General features: G+C 33.7%; 1 protein-coding gene across 1 annotated transcript in view; it reads left to right on the forward strand.

Annotated features, from left to right (window-relative positions):
• LOC134280721 (uncharacterized) overlaps window positions 1–25,725 on the forward strand; it is a 43,124-nt gene that overhangs the window by 6,010 nt on the left and 11,389 nt on the right. Inside the window, exons 9-27 of the mRNA XM_062763169.1 lie at window positions 342–401; window positions 1,182–1,424; window positions 1,831–2,166; window positions 2,258–2,404; window positions 3,218–3,388; window positions 3,598–3,681; window positions 4,093–4,269; window positions 4,500–4,602; window positions 5,205–5,371; window positions 6,883–7,065; window positions 12,747–12,806; window positions 13,254–13,508; window positions 21,974–22,306; window positions 23,046–23,192; window positions 23,610–23,783; window positions 24,010–24,093; window positions 24,327–24,500; window positions 24,731–24,833; window positions 25,150–25,316. Coding sequence (XP_062619153.1) covers window positions 342–401; window positions 1,182–1,424; window positions 1,831–2,166; window positions 2,258–2,404; window positions 3,218–3,388; window positions 3,598–3,681; window positions 4,093–4,269; window positions 4,500–4,602; window positions 5,205–5,371; window positions 6,883–7,065; window positions 12,747–12,806; window positions 13,254–13,508; window positions 21,974–22,306; window positions 23,046–23,192; window positions 23,610–23,783; window positions 24,010–24,093; window positions 24,327–24,500; window positions 24,731–24,833; window positions 25,150–25,316 — 3,168 coding nt within the window. The remainder of the gene's footprint in view (window positions 1–341; window positions 402–1,181; window positions 1,425–1,830; window positions 2,167–2,257; window positions 2,405–3,217; window positions 3,389–3,597; window positions 3,682–4,092; window positions 4,270–4,499; window positions 4,603–5,204; window positions 5,372–6,882; window positions 7,066–12,746; window positions 12,807–13,253; window positions 13,509–21,973; window positions 22,307–23,045; window positions 23,193–23,609; window positions 23,784–24,009; window positions 24,094–24,326; window positions 24,501–24,730; window positions 24,834–25,149; window positions 25,317–25,725) is intronic.

Consider the following 25,725-nt stretch of genomic DNA (forward strand, 5'->3'; position numbering starts at 1 on the left):
AGTTACTTTGAAAACTGTTCTTCTTTTCTCTTTAGCATGTAGAAAATAAGTTATATTGAGTCTAACTGTCTCAACAAATTTCTTGAAGTTCTTAATCTCACCATAAAGGAGATATGCGAATTATAGAAGATTGGTATATTTGTATATTTACTTTGATGATTTCTGCCATAGTACTCAGGGTACTGCCTTAAAAATTAGCTGAATATTTGTTACATAACGATTGTCTCTAACATGAGGAACATACTAGTACTTATATCGTTTAATTGTTAGAATTAAGAAACTTCATCTTAAATCTTATATGTTTCATTTAAAATGTTAAACATTTTCAAAATTCCTTTTAGGGCGATGCATTGGTTGTGGAATGTACTTATGATTCTTCTCACAAGTCTGCTGTTACTTATGTAAGTTAAAAAATTCAATTTTTAAATCTCTCAGAGGCTTTTTAAATTTAGATATTGGGCATTTACAGGAAAACTCAATGTGACCTAATGTTAAAGGATAGCTTTTTTGACTGGAAATTTTTCTTGTGTATATTAAACTATTATAATACATTAATAATGCAAATATATATTAATAAACTTACGCAAATGCTTCAAGGTATTTGAGGGATATCCACCACTGATGAGATGTGTCTAATATTCCTGTATTTTGTAGGGAGATGTGTGGATTACCGACCACTCATGAGATGTGTCTATCTTTCCTATATTTTGTGTGAAGGATTAGCCACCACTGATGAGATGTGTCTATCTTTCCTATATTTTGTGTGAAGGATTAGCCACCACTGATGAGATGTGTCTATCTTTCCTATATTTTGTATGAAGGATTAGCCACCACTGATGAGATGTGTCTATCTTTCCTATATTTTGTGTGAAGGATTAGCCACCACTGATGAGATGTGTCTATCTTTCCTGTATTTTGTAGGGAGGATTAGCCACCACTGATGAGATGTGTCTATCTTTCCTGTATTTTGTAGGGAGGATTAGCCACCTCTGATGAGATATGTCTATCTTTCCTGTATTTTGTAGGGAGGATTAGCCACCACTGATGAGATATGTCTCTCTTTCCTGTATTTTGTAGGGAGGATTAGCCACCACTGATGAGATGTGTCTATCTTTCCTGTATTTTGTAGGGAGGATTAGCTACAACTGATGAGATGTGTCTATCTTTCCTGTATTTTGTAGGGAGGGTTAGCTACCACTGATGAGATGTGTCTATCTTTTCTGGTTTATTACCCACGGATGGCTGTAGAAAGCTGTCAAAGTACCCCGATGTATAACAATGTCCCAAGGAAAGACTACTCTAGTGGACGTGCAGTGACATCTTTGTATGACTTAACTTCGGCAACCTCCAGAACGTATTTCAAAATTGCACTCCACACAACAAATCACTGGGCAGCCTGTCTCGGCGCCTCACTGACTCCTCAGGTGATACTCTGTTGCTTTATGCAGACATAACATAAAGACTATCCTCAAAATCGTAATTAATTAAGTAAATTTTCCTTCGATCTGCGTAAATGCTACTTTAGTTTTTCTTTACAGCCATTATGTGAAAAAAATCCTGATTTTCTGCCCGTCTCTCCTATTGTTCTCTCAATAAATATGACATTTTTGATTGAATACAAATACGTTCAACTATCCTTAGATCGGATGATCAATTCCAAGCAAGAAGCCTTTAGAAGTGTCAAAAGTCTTGTAAACATATCAGTTTACAGCAGATTGGTTTTTGACAGATTACCATGAGTTGATCCGAACTAAATGTAACTAAATACAATTGTATTTATGCATGAAATCTTATTAAATTGTAAGACAAACACGCTGAATTGAATTTTAGTACAGTCATCAAGAACTTCAGATGCTCACCCCAGATTCTCCGTACTATGAACCCCCATCTACATGTCCTTCGTCGATGAACCAAAAGATGACGACACTGCCCACAACACACAATCCATGTGGATCTCCTACACCAACGGAACAATATGACTTTCAGGAAAACCTCGATCCTGACGGAAAGTACGTGCTGTTCTGGAATGTAAACAAAACTCGCATAGTATTTGAGGCACACGTAGAAACAAAAGGGTACATCGGATTTGGTTTATCACCAAACGGGAACATGTATCCTGCTGACATCATTGTTGGATGGGTGAAAGATGGCGTTCCTCATTTCAAGGTACATCTCTTATTCTCTATTTTTAGCAGAAAAGAGGTAACGGATGAATCATTATTTACAAATATTTGAACGAAGATGTCTCTTTCTGTAGGACATGCACAGTGTTGGTCACTCTAGACCTATCGTGGATTCGTCTCAAGATTGGCATCTACTTTATGCAAATGAGGATAGTTGTCGGACTTCTTTGAAAATGGTCAGGAAACTAGACACCTGTGATGATAAAGACTTCAAAATCACGGTATGTTCATCTTCATACATAATTAACACTAATTCAGTAAATAATGGACATTTATTTTCTTTATTTCTTGTATAAGAATTTGTTTTGATTTAAAGAAACTTTCAATGTTCTGTATTGTCATATTGTCTGAATTCAGTAAAGACTCGTATAGGTTTTTTTTTTACGTTTTGCTGTCATTAGGAAAAATCTTAAATGTAGCATGAACTCAGATATAAAGTCAATATTTTTGTCTAAAAATATCTTGTATAATATCATGAATAATACGGATTTCTTACTGGTTGTTGGGTTGTTATTTAGACGCCAAAATTTCTAGAGTTTTAGAACAATAATTATAAAAACTCGTCAAAGGAAATTCTTTTGTGTCATGTTATCAAAAATTATGATATATTTTGGGTTTTTTGGTCGTTTTTTGAACCCTCAATATTTTCGAACAAAAAAGACCATACTTAGAACTTATGAAAAGTGGAAAATATGAAGTTAATTCATGTAAGAAAGCAAAGCACACCAGTGTTTTTTAGTTCGTGCTCTATCTGACCAGTGCAGAGTTAGCAAATTGAACACATCCCATAAAACGAAATCATTAACTTACAATTACATAGCTATTGCCTCGTTAACAAACATAGGTTGTTTATTAAAATTAATGGTAATACTTTTATCATTTGATTGAAAGAATCTTGATGTATATTCAGTTCAATAAATTGCACATAAAACGTCAATGCAGATGCGCCCATGCAATTTAATGTAAGCCAAAGACTTTTAAAAAGAAAGAACATCTTTTAAAATTACTCCCAATGTTTTGTCCACTTACCACAGGATAACACAGTGAAGGTTATTTATTCGTACCACCATAGTGATCCAACCAGCCATAGCACCATTATGTATCATGGTATGAACCGCGGGGTCAAAAGTCTCTTGCTTCTGTCCAAAATATCGCCTCCAGTGCTAGAGAGCGACTCTAAAGTCATTGATATTTTCAACAATAACGTAAGTGTTTATTATTTTTGAACTAAATTCAAAATATTGTAAGAGTGGTAAAAATCAATTCATTACTTTAAAGCGGTTTCTAAATTTTGAAAAAAAAATTGTCGAAATTTAAATGGAACATGACGATGATATAAAAAGTACGATAAAATACGGGAAAAGCTAACATGTTTACAAGAAAGACTTTCTTTCAATATCATCTGTCCTTCCAGTACCATGTACCTGCTGTCGATACAACGTACAGCTGCCGAATCTTTGACTTGTCTACACTACACAAAAAGCACCATCTAACCAAGGTATTGATAAATTTATTACTATACCGATATTTCGTATTTATTTAAAAATATTCTACGGTTCGATCTGAATCAAAGTTATAACTAAAGAGGCTTGGGAGTCAACAAGTTAACTGTCAGATATATGTTATCTATTTTTTAGATATATCTTAAGCTGTCAACTGTCATTTGGCAAAGAAAAATTTCATACATTTTTGTTTTAAAATTTGATCAGTGTGTATATCTTATATTGAATTCTTCTAAAGGAGATCAATATAATCTAAAAATGGCCACAACCACTAGTACTCAGCCCTCTTAAAAAGCATTGCAGCTCAAGTCAGATTTGATATATATAAACACAACATAACAACAAAATGTTCTTTTTTTTAAATTATGTTTGATATCGGTTTCAATTTTTTCCAATTTCTAACTCAGTTCGAGGTTATTGTGCAAAAAGGCCATGAAGTGTTGGTCCATCATATGGTTCTTTACAAGTGTCCAGGAATCAACAGAAATCTAATAAACTCCCCTAATTACGTGTGTCACGATGACCCCGACAAATCCAAACAACCGTGTGGTAAAATCATTGCCATCTGGGCCGTGGGTGGAGAGGTAATTATTAAAAAAGATCACGGTGTAAAACTAGCATAAAATTATGTCAGAAAGATTATTTAACTATAATAAATGTTTACAAGCTTATCCAAAATAGTATTTAAAAGTTTTTTATTGCTTTATTTATATATTTTTTATCTATATTTACATCCTGGAAAAAAATTCAATTTAAATCACATTGATTTACATAATTATACTTTGCATAATTGTAAATATTAATTATTTTAAAGGCGTTCTACTTCCCTGACGAGGCTGGACTTCCGGTGGCTGAACCTGGAGACACAGATCTGTACATCATGGAAACCCATTACAACAACCCAGGATTGAGAAACGGTCAATATTGCAAATCAAGCATTAAGAGGGCTTGGTGCTTGTGACCATTTTTAGACTATATTGATCTCCTTTAGAGGGAGAGCTCCAAATAAAGATATACAAAATGATCAATTTTAAAACAAAATTTTCCTTTGAAAAATGATAGTTGACAATTGAAAATATCATATCTAAAAATTTAAGTTATATCGGTAATATTAAAAATTTAAGTTATATCGTCACGTTTTATTTACACCCGGCGGTTAATTTGGTTATCCAAAGGAAATAAATTTGTTTATCCTTTGCCTCCTTAAAGACTTTCATAACATAAACTCTACGGATTGTCCTAAAAAGAAAAATCTAAATTCAAATTATTCTATTCATATTTTAGGTTAGGAACGAATCTGAATTTTTCTCTGCATAAAGTGATTATGAAAGGAATAAGTTAATGTTTTTGTTGCATTAAGTTAGGGGAAAAAAACAAACACAATGTTTTAAAGAAGAAACAAGGGTAAATTTTAACGGGAAATAATCGATAAGAAAACAATTTCAGCAAAAGTGTTAGGTATTTGTAATGTTAACTCGGAATTGTAAAAACTCTTAAAGTGATGTTTATCTATTTGCAGACTTTGTTGATAGTTCTGGTTACCGTTTGACCGTGACCCCCACCCTGAGGCTTCAAGATGCCGGTATTCTTGAGGTGTCAGCAATGGTTGACCAGAGTATGGTTATTCCTCCGCATCAGCCCAACTTTATCTCAACCGTCTTCTGCAACGAATCTATTTTACATCAGGTATTCAGTTATTTAAATGCAGATAAATTTTGACGTAGACATGTAATATGACGATGACCAACGCTTATTTTATTATTATTATCCTATTGTAATTATCCTATATATTAGCAATTATCCTACCTGTATTAAAAATCTTTTTGGAACAAACCCTATTGTGATCAGAGCAAGTTTGCTCTGCTCTTATTTTGTATTGTTTTATGGACTTTGAGATTGTATACTGTTCGTTATCTCCATATGATATCCTTCCCACATATTAACAATTATCCTACAGGTTTTAAAAATCTTAAAAATGTATTAAAATTTGGAACAAACCCTATTGTGATCAGAGCAAATAAAACAAACGGAGATAATGACCAGTATTCGAACTCAAAAGTCCTTTAAACATTACAAAATACAGCAAAGCAAACACGGCCTCCGAAACATCAGAAGTGGGATTAGGTGCCATAGAGGAGTGAGCATCCCCTGCCGACCGGTCACACCCGCAAACAAAGACTTCTGAAACATCAGAGGTGATATCAGTTCTCTTTCCCTATCGTCTGGTCACAATCCACGCTTATGCTCTCCGTCATGATCAGGTTATAGAATTCCTTATCCCCGTTTTCTTTTTTTGTATTAACCAAAGTGTTTGCGAAATATTGACTTCAAATTTGTTGATATATTTGTAAACCCATTTATCATTAACTTGTTTAGAAGTAACCCATTTTATGCATTCTTCAAACAAAAACATGCTCATGCATTTGAATACATGGGAAATATAAACTATTGCAGATGATAAAGGTAAATTGCTATATAGATAAGACATAAAGAACAAGGTATGGTTTCAATACAAATTTTGCCCTGTGATTTTCTTAAAAATGAAACTGAGTAAAAAATGAAAATTCATGCTTTCTGAATCATTGAAATTTCATGCAGAAAAATCATACAAATGATTTTTCTACATGCATTCTTAAAAGCTAATTGTGACCTCATAAACGTATGCATTTTCCCGTATTTTCTTAAAAAGTTGCAGAAGACACCAATTTTTATTTTGAGGCTTTTTCTGTTAAAAATTGAGAAATACATTAAGTTAATGACGTAATAATTCCAGAATTGTACTCCTCCATGCCATATTCTTTTCTGATCTATCACAGCCATAAACTCAACAAATATTTAATCCAGTTTCAAACCTTTTTGAAAACATTAAATTTTTAGGGCACAATAAAGCTAAAACCATACCTTCTTCTTATAACATTTGAACATAATTCACTACCTTTTCTTTGCGTTTGATTCTATATTTTCATATACCAAATGATCTATTGCTTCCGCTTTTTTCCGTCCTTAAGAAGTCTTTTTTGAAATCTTCCACACTTTTTCTAATTTGTTGAACAATAAGATTGGAATGAATCATTTCTTCGAAGACCAGAAATAAATATCCCTTGGTTCTGTTGAATAAAATGTTTATTAGGTTTATACTGTTGAATGGTTACAGTAAGGCTTCTATCTGAGCACAACTGATGTTTTCTACAATTCAGGGTCTTAAAGACTTTCCAGGCGGCGTCCACGTCTTTGGGGTCCAGCATCACGCCCATCTTCTCGGCAAGGCGATAAAAACAAGACTCATCCGAGGTGGGGTGGAGCAGAAACCATTAGCAGACGACAGACATTACGACTTTAATTATCAGGACTTCCGTCGAACAAACAGAACCCTAAGAGACGTATGTATGATGATGCTCTGAAAAGATTGAATAAATTACAGAGAGTTTAACAGACATCATATATTTGAATCACAGACAAAATTTTCAAATGATGAAAACTATTGCAATATTTTACAATGTTTATGGAAATATTTAACTTTCATGGTCTTCATGATATATACATAAACACAGGATGCAAGTTCACAAAAATTCTATGACAATTATATGATAGTAATTTGTCAATCAATTTTTTTTTATCTAATTACATCCCAGTAAATGCGTCTTTTAACGTTTTTGAATGACCTTATGCCAAAAAATGAAGTTAACAAGCAAATCAGAATCAGGAATTCTATAAAACTTATAAATTGTGCGATCATTATATAGATTGATCATAGAATTCGCGAAATGATATTTTTTAACAAAATTTTAGTTTTTCTTGGATTATACACTGAGAAATTGATTATACATATATAGAACAGAGCCTTGCAATCAATTGAAAGAACTATGAGACATACTTAATTATGCAAGAAATAATGGTACATGGTTGGATAATGAAAATGATGAAACGGCTAAAATAGGAAAGTTAATGTTAGAAAAGCTGAAGTTATCAATTTTATCATTATGTTCAGCTGAAGGATTTGCTATCAATGTTTTTATCTTGTAAAACAGGTAAAAAAAAATACTTTCAATTTTTAGGTCACCTGAGTAACTCAGGTGACCTATTGCTATCCGTTTTCGTCCGTCGTCGTGCGTCGTGTGTCGTGTGTCGTGGGTCGTGTGTTAACATTTCAAAATTTTCAGCTTCTTCTCTGAAACCACTGAACCAATTTCAACCAAATTTGGTATACAGCATCTATGGGTGAAGGGGAACAAAATTTGTGAATTTTATGGTCCCCGCCTCCCTGGGGCTTGAGGGGTTGAGCCAAAACCACTAAAATTATTGCAATCTTTAAAAATCTTCTTCTTTACTCCTGGACATCAAGCAGGCAAACTGTTGGCATGAATGTAATGAGCATTGAGTCCTCTATCAAAATTGTGAATTTTATGGCCCCAGGGTTAGGGGTTCTAGTGTTACGGCGGGGCTCTATTGATTATTAAGTTAAAATGCATTAATTCTTTGAAAATCTTCTTCTCTGCTTCTGGGTATTAAATGAACTAACTAAGTAAATAGTTATGTTGAGCAAGAGTGTCTCTTCCAAAATTGTGAATTTTATGGCCCCAGGGTCAGGGGTTCTGGTGTTCAGGCAGGGCTCTTAATTTGATTATATAGTGAAAATGCATTAATTCTTTGAAAATGTTCTTATCTGCTCCTGGGTATTAAATAAACTAACTAAGTACATAGTTATGTTGAGCAAGAGTGTCTCTTCCAAAATTGTGAATTTTATGGCCCCAGGGTTAGGGGCTCTGGTGGTAGGGCGGGGCTCTGTTGATCATATAGTGAATATGCATTAATTCTTTGAAAATCTTATTCTCTGCTTCTGAATATTAAATAAACTAACTAAGCACATAGTTATGAAAAGAGAGAATGCCTCTCCCAAAATTGTGAATTTTATAATATAATAATTATAATATATGAATTTATAAAGCGCTAAATATTAATAATTTAACTCTAAAGCGCTGTACAATAAAACGCAAGTAAACATAATTTAAAAGCTATGAAAACTTATATAAAATATTTTATAACCCATACTCATATATGTGTTCGAAATTATAACATTAAAATACTAAAAATTACACACAAAATACAATTACGCCATCAATAAAACTCAATAAAAGAACATCATTTGTGATTTATGATTTGCTGCTAAAAATTGAGCACCTGAAATTTAAAAAGCTATTCTATAAAAATGCGTCTTTAATTGTCTTTTGAAAATATCCAGGGACTGGGCCTGCTTTATGTCATTAGGAAGGTCGTTCCACAAAAATGCTGCTGCCCAACCAAGTCGACGTTCGCCATATGTCTTCGTCCTGATCTTAGGAACAACTAACCGTGATGTTGACTCAGATCGCAGTGACCTGGTAGGCTTGTATTCCATTATAAGATCTTTGATATAAGATGGAGCTAACCCGTGTAAAGATTGGTAGACATATGTCAAGATTTTATATTGTGGACGAAAAGAAACAGGTAGCCAATGAAGATCAGCTAGGATAGGTGTAATATGCTCCCGTTTCGATGATCTTGTAACTAAACGAGCTGCCGTGTTCTGGACTTTTTGAATCCGGTCTAGTAAGGCCTTTGACACTCCATATAGAAGGCAGTTCCCATAGTCCAGCCTGGCAGTGATAACGGCATTCACCATGGTCTTGCAGGCCTCTTTTGTAAGAAAGCGCCGTATTCGTCCAATATTGCTTATTTGAAAATAGCATGACTTGACGACCGAGGATACCTGTTTTTCCATAGTTAGGTGTTGATCGAAAAATGCACCTAGATTTTTTACACATGGCACGCTTTCAATGATATTATCACCAACTTTTAGTTGTAATGTTGGCAGATACTTCTGGTGTTGCTTTGTGGTGAAGATTATTAGCTTGGTCTTTTCTTGGTTTAGTTTGACTAGGTTTGATGTCATCCATGAACCAATTTCACTAAGACACGCTTCAAGTCGAGAGAAATATTTGTTCCAATTTTCCAGTGGTCTTATGATCATGTAGATTTGTGTATCATCTGCATAGCAGTGATATATCATTCCATGTCGGTGGCATATGATTCCAATGGGTTTGGAGAAGAGGCAATACAATTTCGGTCCGAGTACAGATCCTTGGGGGACACCAAAAGGCAGCTGTCTAGACTCTGATCGGACGGATCCAATTGTGACACATTGTTTTCTGTTCTTGAGGTAAGACTCGATCCACTCAAGAGCTCCATCACGGAAACCATAAGACACAGTTAGGCGTTGGAACAATATATTATGGTCAATAACATCAAAAGCAGCGGATAAATCCGGAAGGACAAGGATTGCTGAAGATTGTTGGTCTAGGGCTGTCACAATATCGTTGTGGACCTTGATGAGGGCCGTTTTGGAGTGCCTCGGACGATATGCCGACTGAAGTGGATCGCGAAGAGAATTCGCATCCAAATGGGCATCAATCCTACGAGCCACAACTTTCTCCAATATTTTTGAGATAAAACTCAAGTTTGATACGGGCCGATAGTTTTTCAACACTTCCTTATCTAGTCCAGGTTTCTTAAGAAGTGGACGAACTATGGCCTCCTTCCATGCAGACGGAAAAATTCACTGATCGAGAGATGCATTAACCATTTTTGTGGCAAGCGGTATTACCGGATCCAGGCACTTTTTCAGTAGTTTTGTTGGAATTGGATCCAGTTCGCATGATTTACTGGGTGCCTTCATTAGAGTGATCGTACTTCATCTTCAGTGGTACGTTCAAAAGCAGCTAATAGAGGCCCATGATAGTATACGTCTGTGCCTAAATAGCTGTCTTCTTTTTCTGTTTTTTGTTTCAGTGTCTCTCTGATGGATGTTACTTTGTCTATAAAAAACGTTGAAAATTTATTTGCAAGATCTTCATCCGATAATGATGTTGGTAGGGGATTCTCCTGATTCTTACCCATCAATAAATTCGTCACCCTAAAGAAGTTTTTCAGATCATATCTGCATTCCTGAATTTTAGCAGAATAGAATTCTTTTTTGCCTTGTGTAGTAATTGCCTGTTTGCTTACATTCCGTTTTAAAAAGCTGGTGATGTATTTCCAGTTTAGTTCTACGCCAAAGTCTCTCCGTTCTCCGCTTCTGTTGTTTCGCTGTCCTGAGCTCGTCTGTGTACCACTCTGTGTTAGCTCTTATAAGAATTCACTTGCTAACAAGAGGCGCATGAGTGTTTAGAATATGCGAGAGGCATTTGTTGTACCCTTGTACTAAATGGTCAACAGACGTGTTCTCATTTCGTGCGGATTCATCTTGTAGTTGATTTTTTGATATCTCTACTCATATCATGTATGTCGATATTCTTGAGCCTTCTAAATGTAATCTCTTTACGTTGATGTTGTGGCTTTCTGCAGTTGAACGTTGCATGTATAGCATAGTGGTCACAGCACAAGTTTCCTTTCACATCACTCAATGAAGGATTTTTGACTTGAGGACGTGAATGTAGTATTTCACTAGATGATCGTGTGATAAGCAAGTCTAGGATATGTCCGTGAACATGGATCGGCTCGTCCACGTGTTGTATAAGGTTGCGATCATCAAGGGATTGTAACAACCTGCTTGCCTCAGGATCACTACGATTGTCGACGTGAAAATTGAAATCACCTGTGATTACTAGGTCTTGGGGAAATATGGTATTCTGATCAAGATAGGTGTCCCATTCTGAGAAGAACTGAATGGTAGTTAAACCATTCACAGTAGAAGGTGGCGGTCTGTAAATGATGCATAGATTCATTCTCATGTCTTCTATTCGGACTGTAACTTCTAGATGTTCGAATTGAGTGAAAATATCCGAGCTTGTGTTCAGAACGGTCACATCAATCCCCTTCTTAAAGACAAGAGCTATTCCACCACCACGGCGTCCACTGTTGCGATCTTGACGAATGATTTCGTAGCATGATGGTTTCAGTTCATTCACAAAAGCTTTATCAACAGAGGAATCTAACCAAGTTTCAGTCAATGCGACTAAGTCAAGGTCCTCTGTAAGTATATAGTCACATATTGATAGTGATTTGTTTTAACTGATCTGCAGTTAAGAGAAGACAATGAAAACAGCTTTGAACTTGGTCTTATGTTTTTCAATTTTACTTTCGTGAGTGTTTGAATTCTGTTTTCCATACCAACTTTTCTTGGTTTTTTAAATTGTGTTTATCTTACACACCGCATCCGTACCGTAGGAAGTGTTTAGGTCAATGAGCATTGAGTCCTCTACCAATGGGTAAAGGGGAACAAAATTTGTGAATTTTATGGTCCCCGCCTCCCTGGGGCCTGAGGGGTGGGGCCAAAACCACTAAAATTATTGCAATCTTTAAAAATCTTCTTCTTTATGGCCCCAGGGTCAGGGGTTCTGGTGTTACGACTCTATTGATTATATAGTTAAAATGCATTAATTCTTTGAAAATCTTTTTCTTTGCTCCTGAGTTTTATGCCAATGATCCAAGTATATATATTTATGATGAAGAAAGGTGCATCTAGCAAAATGGTTATTTTTTATGCCCGGGGGGGGGGTACATAGTCTGAAAATAAATTAATGCTTTGAAATCTGCTCTTTGGTATTAAACAACCATTTTATGATAAAATTTGCAAAATTTTGAAATATGTGGCACCAGGGTCAGCGGTTCCTTTGGGGTGAGGTGCACAACTTGTTATAAAGTTGAAGTGCATTTTCTCTTTGTTACTCTGATCTGCCTCTGGGTATTAACTAGAGTAAGCATGCTAAGTCTATAATTATGATAAGAAATTGTGCCTCTTTCAAAATTGTGAATTGCGAATTCCATGGCCTCTGGTTTAAAACATGAACCAAATTTAATTGTTTGAAAGTTGTTACACAATACTCAGGTGACCTATAAGGCCCATTGGCCTCTTCTTAAAATTTTTCTTCTTAAGTTTTGTCGTTTATTCTCAATGCATATTTCCACTGAAACTTGAGTGAAATTAGCTTGGTGATTCATTTGTTTTTGATATTATATGACTGAGGGAATATGATAAATATTATAATAATATATAATATAAAATAAATATATTAAATAATTTCAGGGTGATAGTATTATTTTAGAATGTACATATGACTCAACAGGAAGGACCAATGTAACATACGTAAGTATTAAACTGTAATTTAAAAATGTAACATACGAATGTATTTTTTAAAACCAAATAATACTACTTAGAAGAATAGTAACTGCAGTTAGTGTTGGATGCAACTGTAAGTTGTAATTATAGGGAATTGAACACAACAAATTAAAACACTTTTATATTGAAAGAACATTAACATATGTAAGTGTCAATCAAAATTACTGTTTTAAGTTATAAGCAAAAGTAATACAGATGAAAATTAAACACAAAAGCTGAATAGCATTTCTCAAAACATAGGTATTAATAATTGTAAATATACTTACATAACAAAAGGAATATATTTATTAAGCCTTATACACTTTAAGGTCTCGTAGAAGTTTGTATCACATGTACTCAAGTGACGCTGGCCATCATTTTTTAATGAAAATGAATCATATTTTTCAATTACATGTACCGATTTATACATTTTAGGGTGGCTTTTCTACAAGTGAAGAAATGTGTGTGTCCTCCTTATTCTATTATCCACGTACACGACTGTTCACGTGCCTCAGTAAGCCACTGTATGATCGACTTCACGACAACGTTAACGCCCAGTGGGGTTACCTTGGGCCACTGACATCCAAGATCAATACCTTTGACTGGAAAAACTCCACTGTTTTCCAAACGTTTAAGGAAAGTCTGTACAAAGATTCTTACTTCTACATATACGGACACGACAGAAACGTGGTAATTAATTTTAGTTTGTGTTAATTTGTTACATTTTTTATTATTTTATGGTAAAATATCAGAAAAAAGGATATCATTTTAATCATTTTACTTTGAAATTAAATTAACAAATCCGAGGAGATTATTTAACACTCCATGAGACGTGTATACATTTGTCATGTTTGAATTATCCCCTGCGGTGAATAAAACTCAAAGCCATTAAAGCCTTTTAGTAACTTTAAAGTATGAATACCAATGTAAAATTTTAATTTAAACATAACTTTAAGCATTATATACTCGTAATTTTGAAGTGAACAAAATCAAGCATTGTGATTTATTGTAATCTTTTTTATAATATTTTGTCGACCAAAATTATAAAAAAAAAAATATTAAATTTCCTGAAAATATAACTTTAAAAAAATATGTAAAGTTTAACTAACGTCAAGATATTATAAGTGTAGGTTAATTTATAAAATGCTAATGAACCATTACATTGTATTTGTGCATAATCGTAAAATAATTCAGATATGGTATAATCCACCCTTTTGTTATTTTGTCTTTCTTTGCAGTATAACTACAGTGTTTTCCATCCCCAATCCATGTATCCAACAACGCCTTACACAGAACCAATAGACACAGCATGTTCTGTTTAAACCACTGACTCCCTTATTTTAAATTTCAATATGAAATAGTGATGATCAAATGTTGTTTATTTTTGATATAATGTTTAAAATATTTACCTGAATAAATTATGTAAAATGTTTTATTAATTTAGCTTATGCATGTAATGTATGGATATAACAATCAGTATTCGAGCTCAAAAGCCCATTAAACAATACAAAATAGGAGCGGAGCAAACACGACCTCCAAAACATCAGAGGTGGGATCCGGTGCCATGGAGGAGTGAGCATCCCCTGCCGGCCGTGTGCACCTGTCATGTTCGGGGGGAAAACGGGAAAACTCAGTGTGTAAAGGACGGCCTAAAAATTAGTATCAAATCAATCGGGAGAAAAAATCCATATGCAGGTGATAAGGGTATATTGCTTAATTAGGGTATGGTTGTATAGTTGAGATATTAGAAGTTAAAGTCATTACGACTATCATAGAGTTATGTGTTAGGTTACCATTAACGTCATTTTCTGGTAAAATAACCGAATATGGAACAGATTGGTCAGACTCTATCATTTCAAATTCACTGGGATATATTGAATCCACATTATGTACTTTATCTCATGTGTAAGTTTTCAAAAAAATTATGTATCATATTAGTCAGAATTATCTGACGTTTTCCTGGCTTTTTCGCGATTTTGATATTTTATGTGCCAGGAAAACGTCCGACCGGCGCCATTACGAAAGCTGGGAATTCGCCGCCTCCAACCGGAGGCGGCATTCTCAGGTTGATTTTCGATACTTGCGAACGGAATTAAATGACAAACTCACTTTTTATCAATAGCACAATACTTTTGGTACTCGTCAACATCGTTTTATATAGTTCGTTTAAAAAATATACAATCCGATGAAAATATTTCTTCTGATTGTCGAGAATTGTTTTCATTTCGTGCATTTTGAAATCCTGTAAGTCCTGTATCGAAATGTGGAGTGATGTTTTCTTTTCATCAATATTGGTGACTACTAGATGCATTATGCTATTGATAAATTGTAAGTTCAACATTTATTTCGAAAATCAACTCAAATTGAAAAGGACGACGTTTCCAATTTTCGTGATGGCCCGGGTGCTGACGTTTTCCTGGCACGTAAAAATATCAAAATCGTTAAAAAAAAGGCAGGAAAACGTCAGATATTTCGGACTAGTTTCATATATCAAAAATAGGTCTGCTAATAAAGAGGCGGGAGGAAAATTCCGACAGATTGTTGGAAGACATGATATCCAAAAACTACGTGGTTATTGTCATTAGGCTTTAAGGCCAACAACGTAGACTTCTCACTGAAGTGAGTACTAGTAATCACATTAAAAGCATCAAAAGACATTTTTAACAATTATAAAATTGGTGGGTAATTTTGTGCTTTGCATTTAGAAATATAATAATACTAGAGCCAAGCGCGTTGCAAAGCAACGGATAGGTCTTCCGTTGTAGCTGCGAAAAGGAAGTAGTGACCTTGAGTCAAGGTCATGCCACATTCAAAAGTTTTACATGTGAGCAATATTGTAAGAGTAACAACTTACAGTGTTTTGCTAAGAAGAAGACTGTTAAGGAACGTACGTGACCTTGAACGTTCCAAATGACGTTGCATTAAGTCATGACACACTCGGGTTATGAAACCCAATCTGTGTGATACCGACTTGAAAAATTCACACACATTCTTTAAGTCCATACATACAGTCAAAAACATCTTATCCTTAGTGGCACTGAACTTGAGTCAATGCCGTATTACTCTTTGCATGATACCAGCAATGTGACACTAGTAAAAATACAAACAGCAAATAGCGAACTTACAGTTTCTCTGTCAGAGACCTTGTCTCTTCCAAAATGATCTTTCATCAAGGTCATAACACACACTGGTTAAGAGCAATTCCATTCTGTGAGTGTCTGACTGGATAAGTTCAGCCATGTTCTTTTAGACCATACATCGAGTCGAAATAATGTTTTATGTCCAGTATGGATAACTATTAAAGCGAGACGTGGAGACTGGTCTTTTAGATGAGGCTTGTAAACTAAAGTCTCGTGGCGGGGTAGGTGTTGGCATGAAAAGGATCCTTGGCACCGTATTCCACTCATTAATAAAGATCCGTTTTTGCACTGCCCCTGATTTGTTTTGTTGGATGGTCTTTTGAGCTTGAATACTGTTCATTTTCTCCGTATTTACTATTTCATCCCTTACTGCTCAAAGTCCTTAAGTGCCTTGTGTACAGTACATGTATAAACTTTTCATCCATTCCTAATTTCAGTGAAATGAAATAATATAAAATATTCGAAATAAACGAATATCAAACTCAATTTTCCATAAATCGCTATTAGTACACTGTGGATGACGGACCGCGGTTCGCTGATCTTCGCAGCCACATGTGGACAAGGACTGGGTTACAAAATTTTTAACACATGAATGTAAACTGTGTACTGTAAGAATGCGTGAATTGTTTGTTTAAAAGTATTGTTTTATGTTGTTGTTTTTTTTTCAAATATTAAATGTAAAATCAAAAGAAGAAACATTTTATAGAGAGCGATATTAAAAATTATATTACTTTACACAAGTATTAAGACTTCCATCACTAATTGCAATTATTTTTTGTTGCATCTTTTCAATAACGAGGGATAGAGAAATAATTTTTTTATTGTATTGTGGCGTCAACAGTGAACAGGCCAATGAAATGATGTTATATAATAGTGTTTGGAATTGTACGGTGGTATATTTACGACAAGCAAATATTTTTTTTTAAATACCAGAAAAGAATCATCTTGTGAAAACGACATAATCATCTTGTGAAAACGAGATATTATCTTGTGAAAACGACATATTATCTTGTGAAAACGAGGTATTATCTTGTGAAAACGAGATATTATCTTGTGAAAACGAGATAAATTACCTTGTGAAAACGAGAAACTATCTTGTGAAAACGAGATATCATCTTGTGAAAACGACTTATTATCTTGTGGAAACGACATATTATCTTGTGAAAACGAGATAATATCCTGTGAAAACGAGATATTATCTTGTGAAAACGAGATATTATCTTGTTAAAACGAGATAATATCTTGTGAAAACGAGATATTATCTTGTGAAAACGACATAATATAATAAGTCGTTTTCACAAGATAATTTCTCGTTTTCACAAGATAATATCTCGTTTTCACAAGATATTATGTCGTTTTCACAAGATAATATCTCGTTTTCACAAGATAATATGTCGTTTTCACAAGATAATATCTCGTTTTCACAAGATAATAAGTCGTTTTCACAAGATAATTATGTCGTTTTCACAAGATAATATCTCGTTTTCACAAGATATTATCTCGTTTTCACAAGATATTATCTCGTTTTCACAAGATATTATCTCGTTTTCACAAGATAATATCTCGTTTTCACAAGATAATATCTCGTTTTCACAAGATAATATCTCGTTTTCACAAGATAATATGTCGTTTTCACAAGATAATATGTCGTTTTCACAAGATAATATGTCGTTTTCACAAGATAATATCTCGTTTTCACAAGATATTATCTCGTTTTCACAAGATATTATCTCGTTTTCACAAGATAATAAGTCGTTTTCACTAGATATTATGTCGTTTTCACAAGATAATATGTCGTTTTCACAAGATAATATGTCGTTTTCACAAGATAATATGTCGTTTTCACAAGATAATAAGTCGTTTTCACAAGATAATTATGTCGTTTTCACAAGATAATATCTCGTTTTCACAAGATAATATGTCGTTTTCACAAGATAATATCTCGTTTTCACAAGATATTATGTCGTTTTCACAAGATAATATCTCGTTTTCACAAGATAATATGTCGTTTTCACAAGATAATATCTCGTTTTCACAAGATAATAAGTCGTTTTCACAAGATAATATGTCGTTTTCACAAGATAATATCTCGTTTTCACAAGATATTATCTCGTTTTCACAAGATATTATCTCGTTTTCACAAGATATTATGTCGTTTTCACAAGATAATATCTCGTTTTCACAAAATAATAAGTCGTTTTCACAAGATAATATCTCGTTTTCACAAGATAATAAGTCGTTTTCACAAGATAATATCTCGTTTTCACAAGGTAATATCTCGTTTTCACAAGTTAATATCTCGTTTTCACAAGATAATTTGTCGTTTTCACAAGATAATATCTCGTTTTCACAAGATAATATCTCGTTTTCACAAGATAATAAGTCGTTTTCACAAGATAATATCTCGTTTTCACAAGGTAATATCTCGTTTTCACAAGTTAATATCTCGTTTTCACAAGATAATTTGTCGTTTTCACAAGATAATATCTCGTTTTCACAAGATAATTTTTTTCTGGTATTAAAAAAAATATAATTGCGTGTCCTAAATATACCACCGTACTATTGAATCAAAGATAAAATGAAGAAATCTTGCAGATTCGATATAAATGAAACAAATAATTTGCCATTAATCAATACAAAACGCGATCAGGTACACTGATGACCTCGGCAACCTGTGGTCACGGGATGGTTTACATATCTGTAAACATCGAGTTGAACATGGAGAACGTAAATTGTGTACAAGTCACATGTAATGATCTTTTATTATTCAATGCTTAAAGTTTAATATTACTTATATAGTTTGTTGAAATAACAAACGAAGGAAGATACATTTAATCTTCCCCTTTCTCGAGGACCTGTTCACTTTAAAACTAACATAATAAAAAAGAAAGACTATTTGTATTGAACAATTTAATAATGAACCACAAAGCGCGTTTGAAACCTTATATGGAAGGAATATTAGGGTATATTATTTAAAGCTAGTTTGTTGATGTCATACATATGAAGATTTCTGATTCACTTTCTGAATGACAGCAGCTACCTGTTTACAGGTTATCCTTTCTGCTACATTTACGCAATACTCGAACAAAACACTATTTTCATGAGATCAGTAAGACGTAAATGAACAATTTTTTTTAACTGTAGCCATATATATTGACCGTTTTTTTGAGTTATAAAGTAAAAACCTTCAAGGGCCCTAAAGCCCTAATTTTTTTTTTCAGTATTATAAAACATATGTACTCTACTACAAAATATGCTGTAAGACAGGGAAATTATTATAGTGAGTTTTTTGATACTACATTAGGAGTTAAACAAGGGGATAATTTAAGTCCTACTTTATTTAATATTTTTGTTGACGACTTTGAAAATTATTTTGAGAAAGTTTTGACCTACCCTGTATGTTTAGGTGATTTAACTTTTAATCACTTATTTTCTGCTGATGATCTTGTTTTATTATCAGAGTCAGCTGAAGGCCTCCAAAACTGTATAGACAGTCTTTCAAGATATTGTATAGAATGGAAGTTGCAAGTAAACTTAGAAAAAACAAAGGTTATGATTTGCTCTACCAGAAAAATAAAGAAATATTATGCATTTTATTATAACAATAATAATATAAATATTACTGATAAGTACAAATATCTTGGTATATTTTCACAATCAAATGGCAATTTAAAAATGCTTGTGATGACCTTGCTGCCAGAGCCCGAAAAGCTTATTTTGCCTTAAAGCATAAACTACCCTTTGGCTCAAATCTCTCTCCCAGCTTGTGGTTAAAGCTATATGAATCAATTATTATTTAACATACTCCTCAGAAAATTGGATCTCTGATTTTAATACAAATCCCAATAATTTTGATATAACTCCTTTTGAAAAAATCCAAAATTTTATCTTAAAAAACATCTTAGGTGTCCATAATAAAGCATCAAACTTAGCAACTAAAATTGAATTAGGTGTTTTCCCTGTACATACCAAAATTTACCATCTTGTTTTTAAATATTATTCCAGATTGGAAAAATTAACAAAAACAAAATTAATTGCAATGTCTTACTCAAGAATGCTTACTTGGAAGATACGCGATTGGCCAGTGAAAATAAAAAATGTTGGCAAAGTTGTGTAAAATCAATACAGATGATGTTAGATTTTAACTTTGACACAGATTTTAAAACTTTTAGTCCTAAACTTAAAAATTTCTTTGAAAATAAATTTTTTTTCTGAACTTCAACACATTAACAATACTCAATGCGGTAAGCTGTCATTTTACAGTACATTATTCAACTATGATGCTAAGAAACTGGAAATCCAACCATACTTGTGTTTTCCACTTCATAAGAATTTATTTTCTTATCTTTCCAAGTTAAGAATAAGTGCACATAAGTTGTACGTAGAAACAGGTAGATATTGTAACCCTGTCATTCCTAGAGAAAATAGATTTTGTTTCCAATGTAAAACTCTTGTTGAAGATGAAAAACACTTTTTACTTGATTGTCCTGTGTATAAAAATGTCAGGAATAAGTATTCAAGGTTACTAGATGTTAATAACTTATCTTGTTTGCTTAATCCACATAACTTTGTATCTACGAAACAAATCTGTCTATATATCAGAGACTGTTTTGATATTAGAAACAAGCTTACAATAGTATAATATCTTGCAATACATGTATATGGTTAACAACACATTCCTGTACATAATTATGTGCTTTAGTGCCAATAAAGAATTGAATTGAATTGAATTGAAATTTTCGGGGCCATCCCCTTTTTAATTTTATCAAATCAAAGGCCTTGACCTTGTGCACAATTTTTATTCTACATGTTATATCAAAATATTATTGGTTGGGAAGATAGAAAGGAAAATATGTGTAAATTTTCACTTTTAGACGTTCTAAATTTTATACAGCTCCATTTTGAATACAGAAATCGAAAAACAAGAATTACTATACGCAACTTCAGTGCTTTTACGTATAATTTGCTCCAGCTTTTGCAATATAATCTTAACCATTAGAAAGATTAGAAGGTCTTCAGCTGGAGCAAAAGACCTTATTTATGTAAAAAGCACGTCATATTACTGGCAATCCTTCTCCTGCAGATTAAACAATTCAAGGCAGATTTCCCCTTTGTTGAACCTCGGCCAGTAGAGTCGGTTGAAATGCAGAATCTTAAAAAGAGCATTTGAAAGCATTTTGTATTTTGAGGGTTGGGTATTGGTTATAATAACAGCTATCTAACTGTAAATATGTAATTTAAACTTGTGTTTCAACAAGGTGTTATACCCACAACAATGAAAATTCGAACGTCAAAATTCAAACATCTTTCTGTCATTCTTCATAAATTGCTAACAATTTTAGGCCTTTTTTCACAGAACAGCTTTACCCGTCCTTACAGGTGACCTTGTATTACAAATGTCACACTTTTAGAATAGGGACAGTAATGACTGCATGGACCTAGGATTTTATGCAGGAGCAAATTTAACAAATATATGAAGTACAGCATCCTTTAAAAAGTACATTTGGGTACATATGCTTCATGTTTAAAATAAGCTTAGACATAAGGGCTGCGGCAATATAAAGCCCTTGGAAATGCTTAGTACAGAAGGTCATATCGACCATAGAGTTTGCGGAAAATTAATAATTAACCCTCTTTTAACGAAACAGGGCCAAGAGGTTTGATTTCACGTGTGTATTCGTGTTACAAATCGGTTCATTCCGCATAATGACCCATCAGCTGATCAATAGATAGATAAGAACTCTGACATTCTTTGGTTGACGACACCAGAATTCTACCCATCTTGGTGATAGAAATTTTTATTTTATTTTCTCGTAAATGAAAGAATAAGTTCCTTGCTCTGAAAGAAAACGACAGAAAATTAAAAAAAGAGGGTTATAACTAATCAACTAATCAAGAATCAAAATGCTTTATGCATGCATAAACGTGCATAATGCATGTATGAGAAAAACACATGATTATTAGTCACATGTTGATAAAACCATGGTATTTCCCAACAGCCACTATATATGAACGTCGGACAATTCTAATAATCCATACATAACGATGGCTGATGTAGCTGCTCTCCTTGTCGTATGCCTTCTAATAGTAAAAACAATTGATGGTCTTCCTGCACAGTCACCGGGGACAAAATATTCTCCAACACCGACAGAGAATTTTTTAAGACACACGGTGCTAGACCCAGCTGGAAACTTTCATTTATTTTGGAATTTCAATACCACTCATATAACGTTTGAAGCTCATGTAAAAACACACGGATATGTTGGCTTTGGACTTTCTCCAAACGGAAAGATGTACCCAGCAGACATAGTCGTTGGATGGGTAAAACACGGACATGCATTCCTGAAAGTAAGAGAAACTTTTTTTCAGTTAAAAAAATGTTTTTAAAGTGTCCATCCTTTTTCCTCCTTAACGGTTATTTGCATGAATGTTAGTACTTTTATGACACAATGAGTTTTCAATGCGTTTTCAATGCGTACTTCATGCTTTTTTTCCACTGAAGATTAATGGCATTGGAAAGCGTGTACAAAACATTTCTTTATAATTTTGCTTTTTTTCTCCCACTATCATAGAATATTGAAATAGTATTAATACAGTTCACAAGTATTATCTGCAACTTTTCTTATATCACTGAATGAAATTAAACCCAATTTCACAGAATCATTGGTACATGATGCCATTGTGCATCTATTATTTTATTTTTTGATCGGACACATATTTCGGATTCCCTCAAGAAACATGCACTTTGTCATTCTTTCTATAATACTGAGGTGTACCCATCTCTTATCCGCAACTCCTCCGTACTACTAACGAAAATTATTATCATTACAAAGTACCATTGTGCACCTCCTATTTTGCTTTTTGATCTGATACTTATTTTTGGACTTCGACTTCGAGTTGAACATCAACTTTGCCATTATAGTTATACAGGAGGCGGGAGTTTCAGTTCAGTGCTCACAGTACCTATAGTTTGTAGTTTTTGTGATATTTATCACTTTTCGTTTTCTCTAAGCTAGCTAATCATTTGTTTTTAGATGAGCAGAAAAAATAAACATAAATAAAGTAACAAGGCTTTCTTCATTTTTAGGATAGGCACTCCAGTGGACATTTTGAACCAGTCATTGATGCTTCACAGGACTGGGTTCTCCTTCATGGAGCAGAAAACCAACATGGAACCGTGATCAAAACTGTCCGAAAACTGGACACGTGTGACGATGATGACGTCAAAATAACGGTAACTAGCATAAGATTAATAGAAATAATTATAAACCAAATTTTTAGTATTAACTTGCAAAAAAAATTGGTTTAGATTTTTATGTTTAACGTAATTAATAATGCCTGATTTGAGAATAGTTTTATTTTACGTTTCGTGATTAACAAAGCATTTTACTCTCTTCTTCTGGTAAATCAATGAATTCACAATCTATGACAATTTACCATTTTGATAACACATTTTGAAATTTAGGCTTGTAACTTAATCTTTTTGGTTCGGGTTTCCAATGATACAATTGTAGTTTACAGTGCATCATTATTATTTGCTTAAATTAAATTATCTGTTAGATAATTTTAATACAGTGTTATATCCTATGTTCAATATGCCAGCGGCTGTCCCAGTGTTGTTGTTTTGCATTGTTTTACTCGTGTGTTATAGAACGACACCATTCGAGTAATCTACGCCTACAGTGAGCATGAACCACAGCACGAGGGTGGAGGTCTTGTTTATCATGGAACCCACAGAGGAGCCAAAAGTCTCATGCTATTAACCGAGACCAAAAAAGCTACCATCCCAAGTGACGTCATAACGAGAGATCTGCTGAATAACAGGGTATCAGTCGGTCTAAAACTTAAAAAAATAGCAAATTATGATCGGAAATTAAAAAAAAATGTATCATTTACATATCGATAGTTTTCGCAAACAATCATTGCTTTCTCAAGTCTGTTTGGATAAGTCTGAGAATGACGTGATTGAAGACTATACATTTTATTATAAATTTTATCCACGAATCTTCTTTTATCTTCCTTAATATTTTTTCCTTTTAATTTTTTTTCAGTTTCTCGTACCAGATGTTGACACTTTTTATATGTGTAGAGTATTTGACCTTTCTGACTTTGGAAAGAAACATCACATGATAAAGGTAATGCATTATCATATTCATTTATTATCACAATATTCCTATTTTCATCTAAAACATTGATGGTCTCGATTAAGTTTTTTTTAAAAGAAGTCCAAACTATGTCCATTGGCCATGAGAAAAGAATACAAAATGTAGAACGTGGAAATTTAAAAAAAAACTTGAAGATGCTTTCATAATAAACTTTTTCCTTTATTCGATACAATTCATCAACTGAATGTTTCGCTTCTTTGCAGTATGAACCAATAATAGATAAAGGCAACGAGGGGATAGTCCACCACATTCTTCTTCACAAGTGTTCTGGAGTAGACAGAAAATATGCTGGTGTTAGATTTGATTGTTATTCTAATCACAACCACCAACTCAAACCCTGCGGCAATATTATTCTGGCTTGGGCAGTTGGAGGAGAGGTTTGTCTTACAAATGACAAAAAATTACCGTACCTGAGATAATAAGACAAAAAAGTCGATCACAAATAAGCTAATTTTTTCTCTTTGCCAAAACAACCAAATTCAATCCCAACAAAAAAAAAATATGAAACCAAAAATTTATAAAACTAATTTCCAGGAAAAAAATATCCTCTGTAGTGTGTGACATAAAGTATCTTGTTTAGTTGAGTGTATTAACTTGTGTATTACAGGCGTTTTATTACCCTGAGGAAGCTGGTCTACCACTCGGAGAACCAGGGGACCATGATCTTTACATCATGGAGACTCATTATAACAATCCTGACAGGAGAAATGGTGGGACTTCTGGACTCTTTTTAACGTGTATTTGTAGTACCAGTACAATGTATCAGCAGGTTTTAAGGAATTTTTAACGTGATCATTATTATGCAAAAACGTCTCTTAAGACATACCGGGGTATGCATAAAAACATTTTCACTGTAAATTCCTAATATTAAACATGGTAGTAAATTATTTCAATTATTTGTTAATCGATCTTGTGACATGTATAGATTTTTATTGACTTTGGGTTCGATCATAATCTTCAGAAGATAAAGAATTCTAGAAGATGTATGAACAAGAGAGTCTATAAAACCAAACATTTTTTCGTCAGATTTCGTTGATAATTCTGGATTTCGTCTGACCTTGACCCCGACACTAAGGAGACACGATGCTGGGATTCTGACAGCGGGAATGAGAGTCAATGACATGCAGATAGTGCCTCCTTTCGAAAAGGAGTTTCTATCTAGTGGCTTTTGTACACAAGAGTGTTTAAAACAGGTAAGAAATATATCTAAACTTTTCAGGCCTGGGGACCATAAAACTTAAACGAGCTCACTTTAAATATGAGTCTTACTTTTGCAATATTAATCCCTCTTGAAAAAGTGAGACTGAGATCAAAAGTGAGCTCGTCTAAATTTTATGGCCCCCAGGCCAGGACACTTTGTCATAAAGATGATCTAATGCTCCCCCTTTTCACCTTCCTGTCCTAAACGTTCCACACTTTTCATGACTTTAAAACTCATAAGCCATTTCTAACCAAACCTGCAAACAATGCATCTTTAGGAAGTGAGGGAAGAAGATTAATACTATGATATAACTCAAATTTGAATGAGAATTGATGTGTAGTGTAAATTATTGCAGTTGGTCTATGGAAAAAAGAGTACATATTAGTGTTTTCAAATGTAAC

Source organism: Saccostrea cucullata, unplaced genomic scaffold (assembly GCF_032062105.1).
Source record: "Saccostrea cucullata isolate Sc308-1 unplaced genomic scaffold, CSIRO_AGI_Scuc_v1 ctg67, whole genome shotgun sequence".
Taxonomy (NCBI): domain Eukaryota; kingdom Metazoa; phylum Mollusca; class Bivalvia; order Ostreida; family Ostreidae; genus Saccostrea; species Saccostrea cuccullata.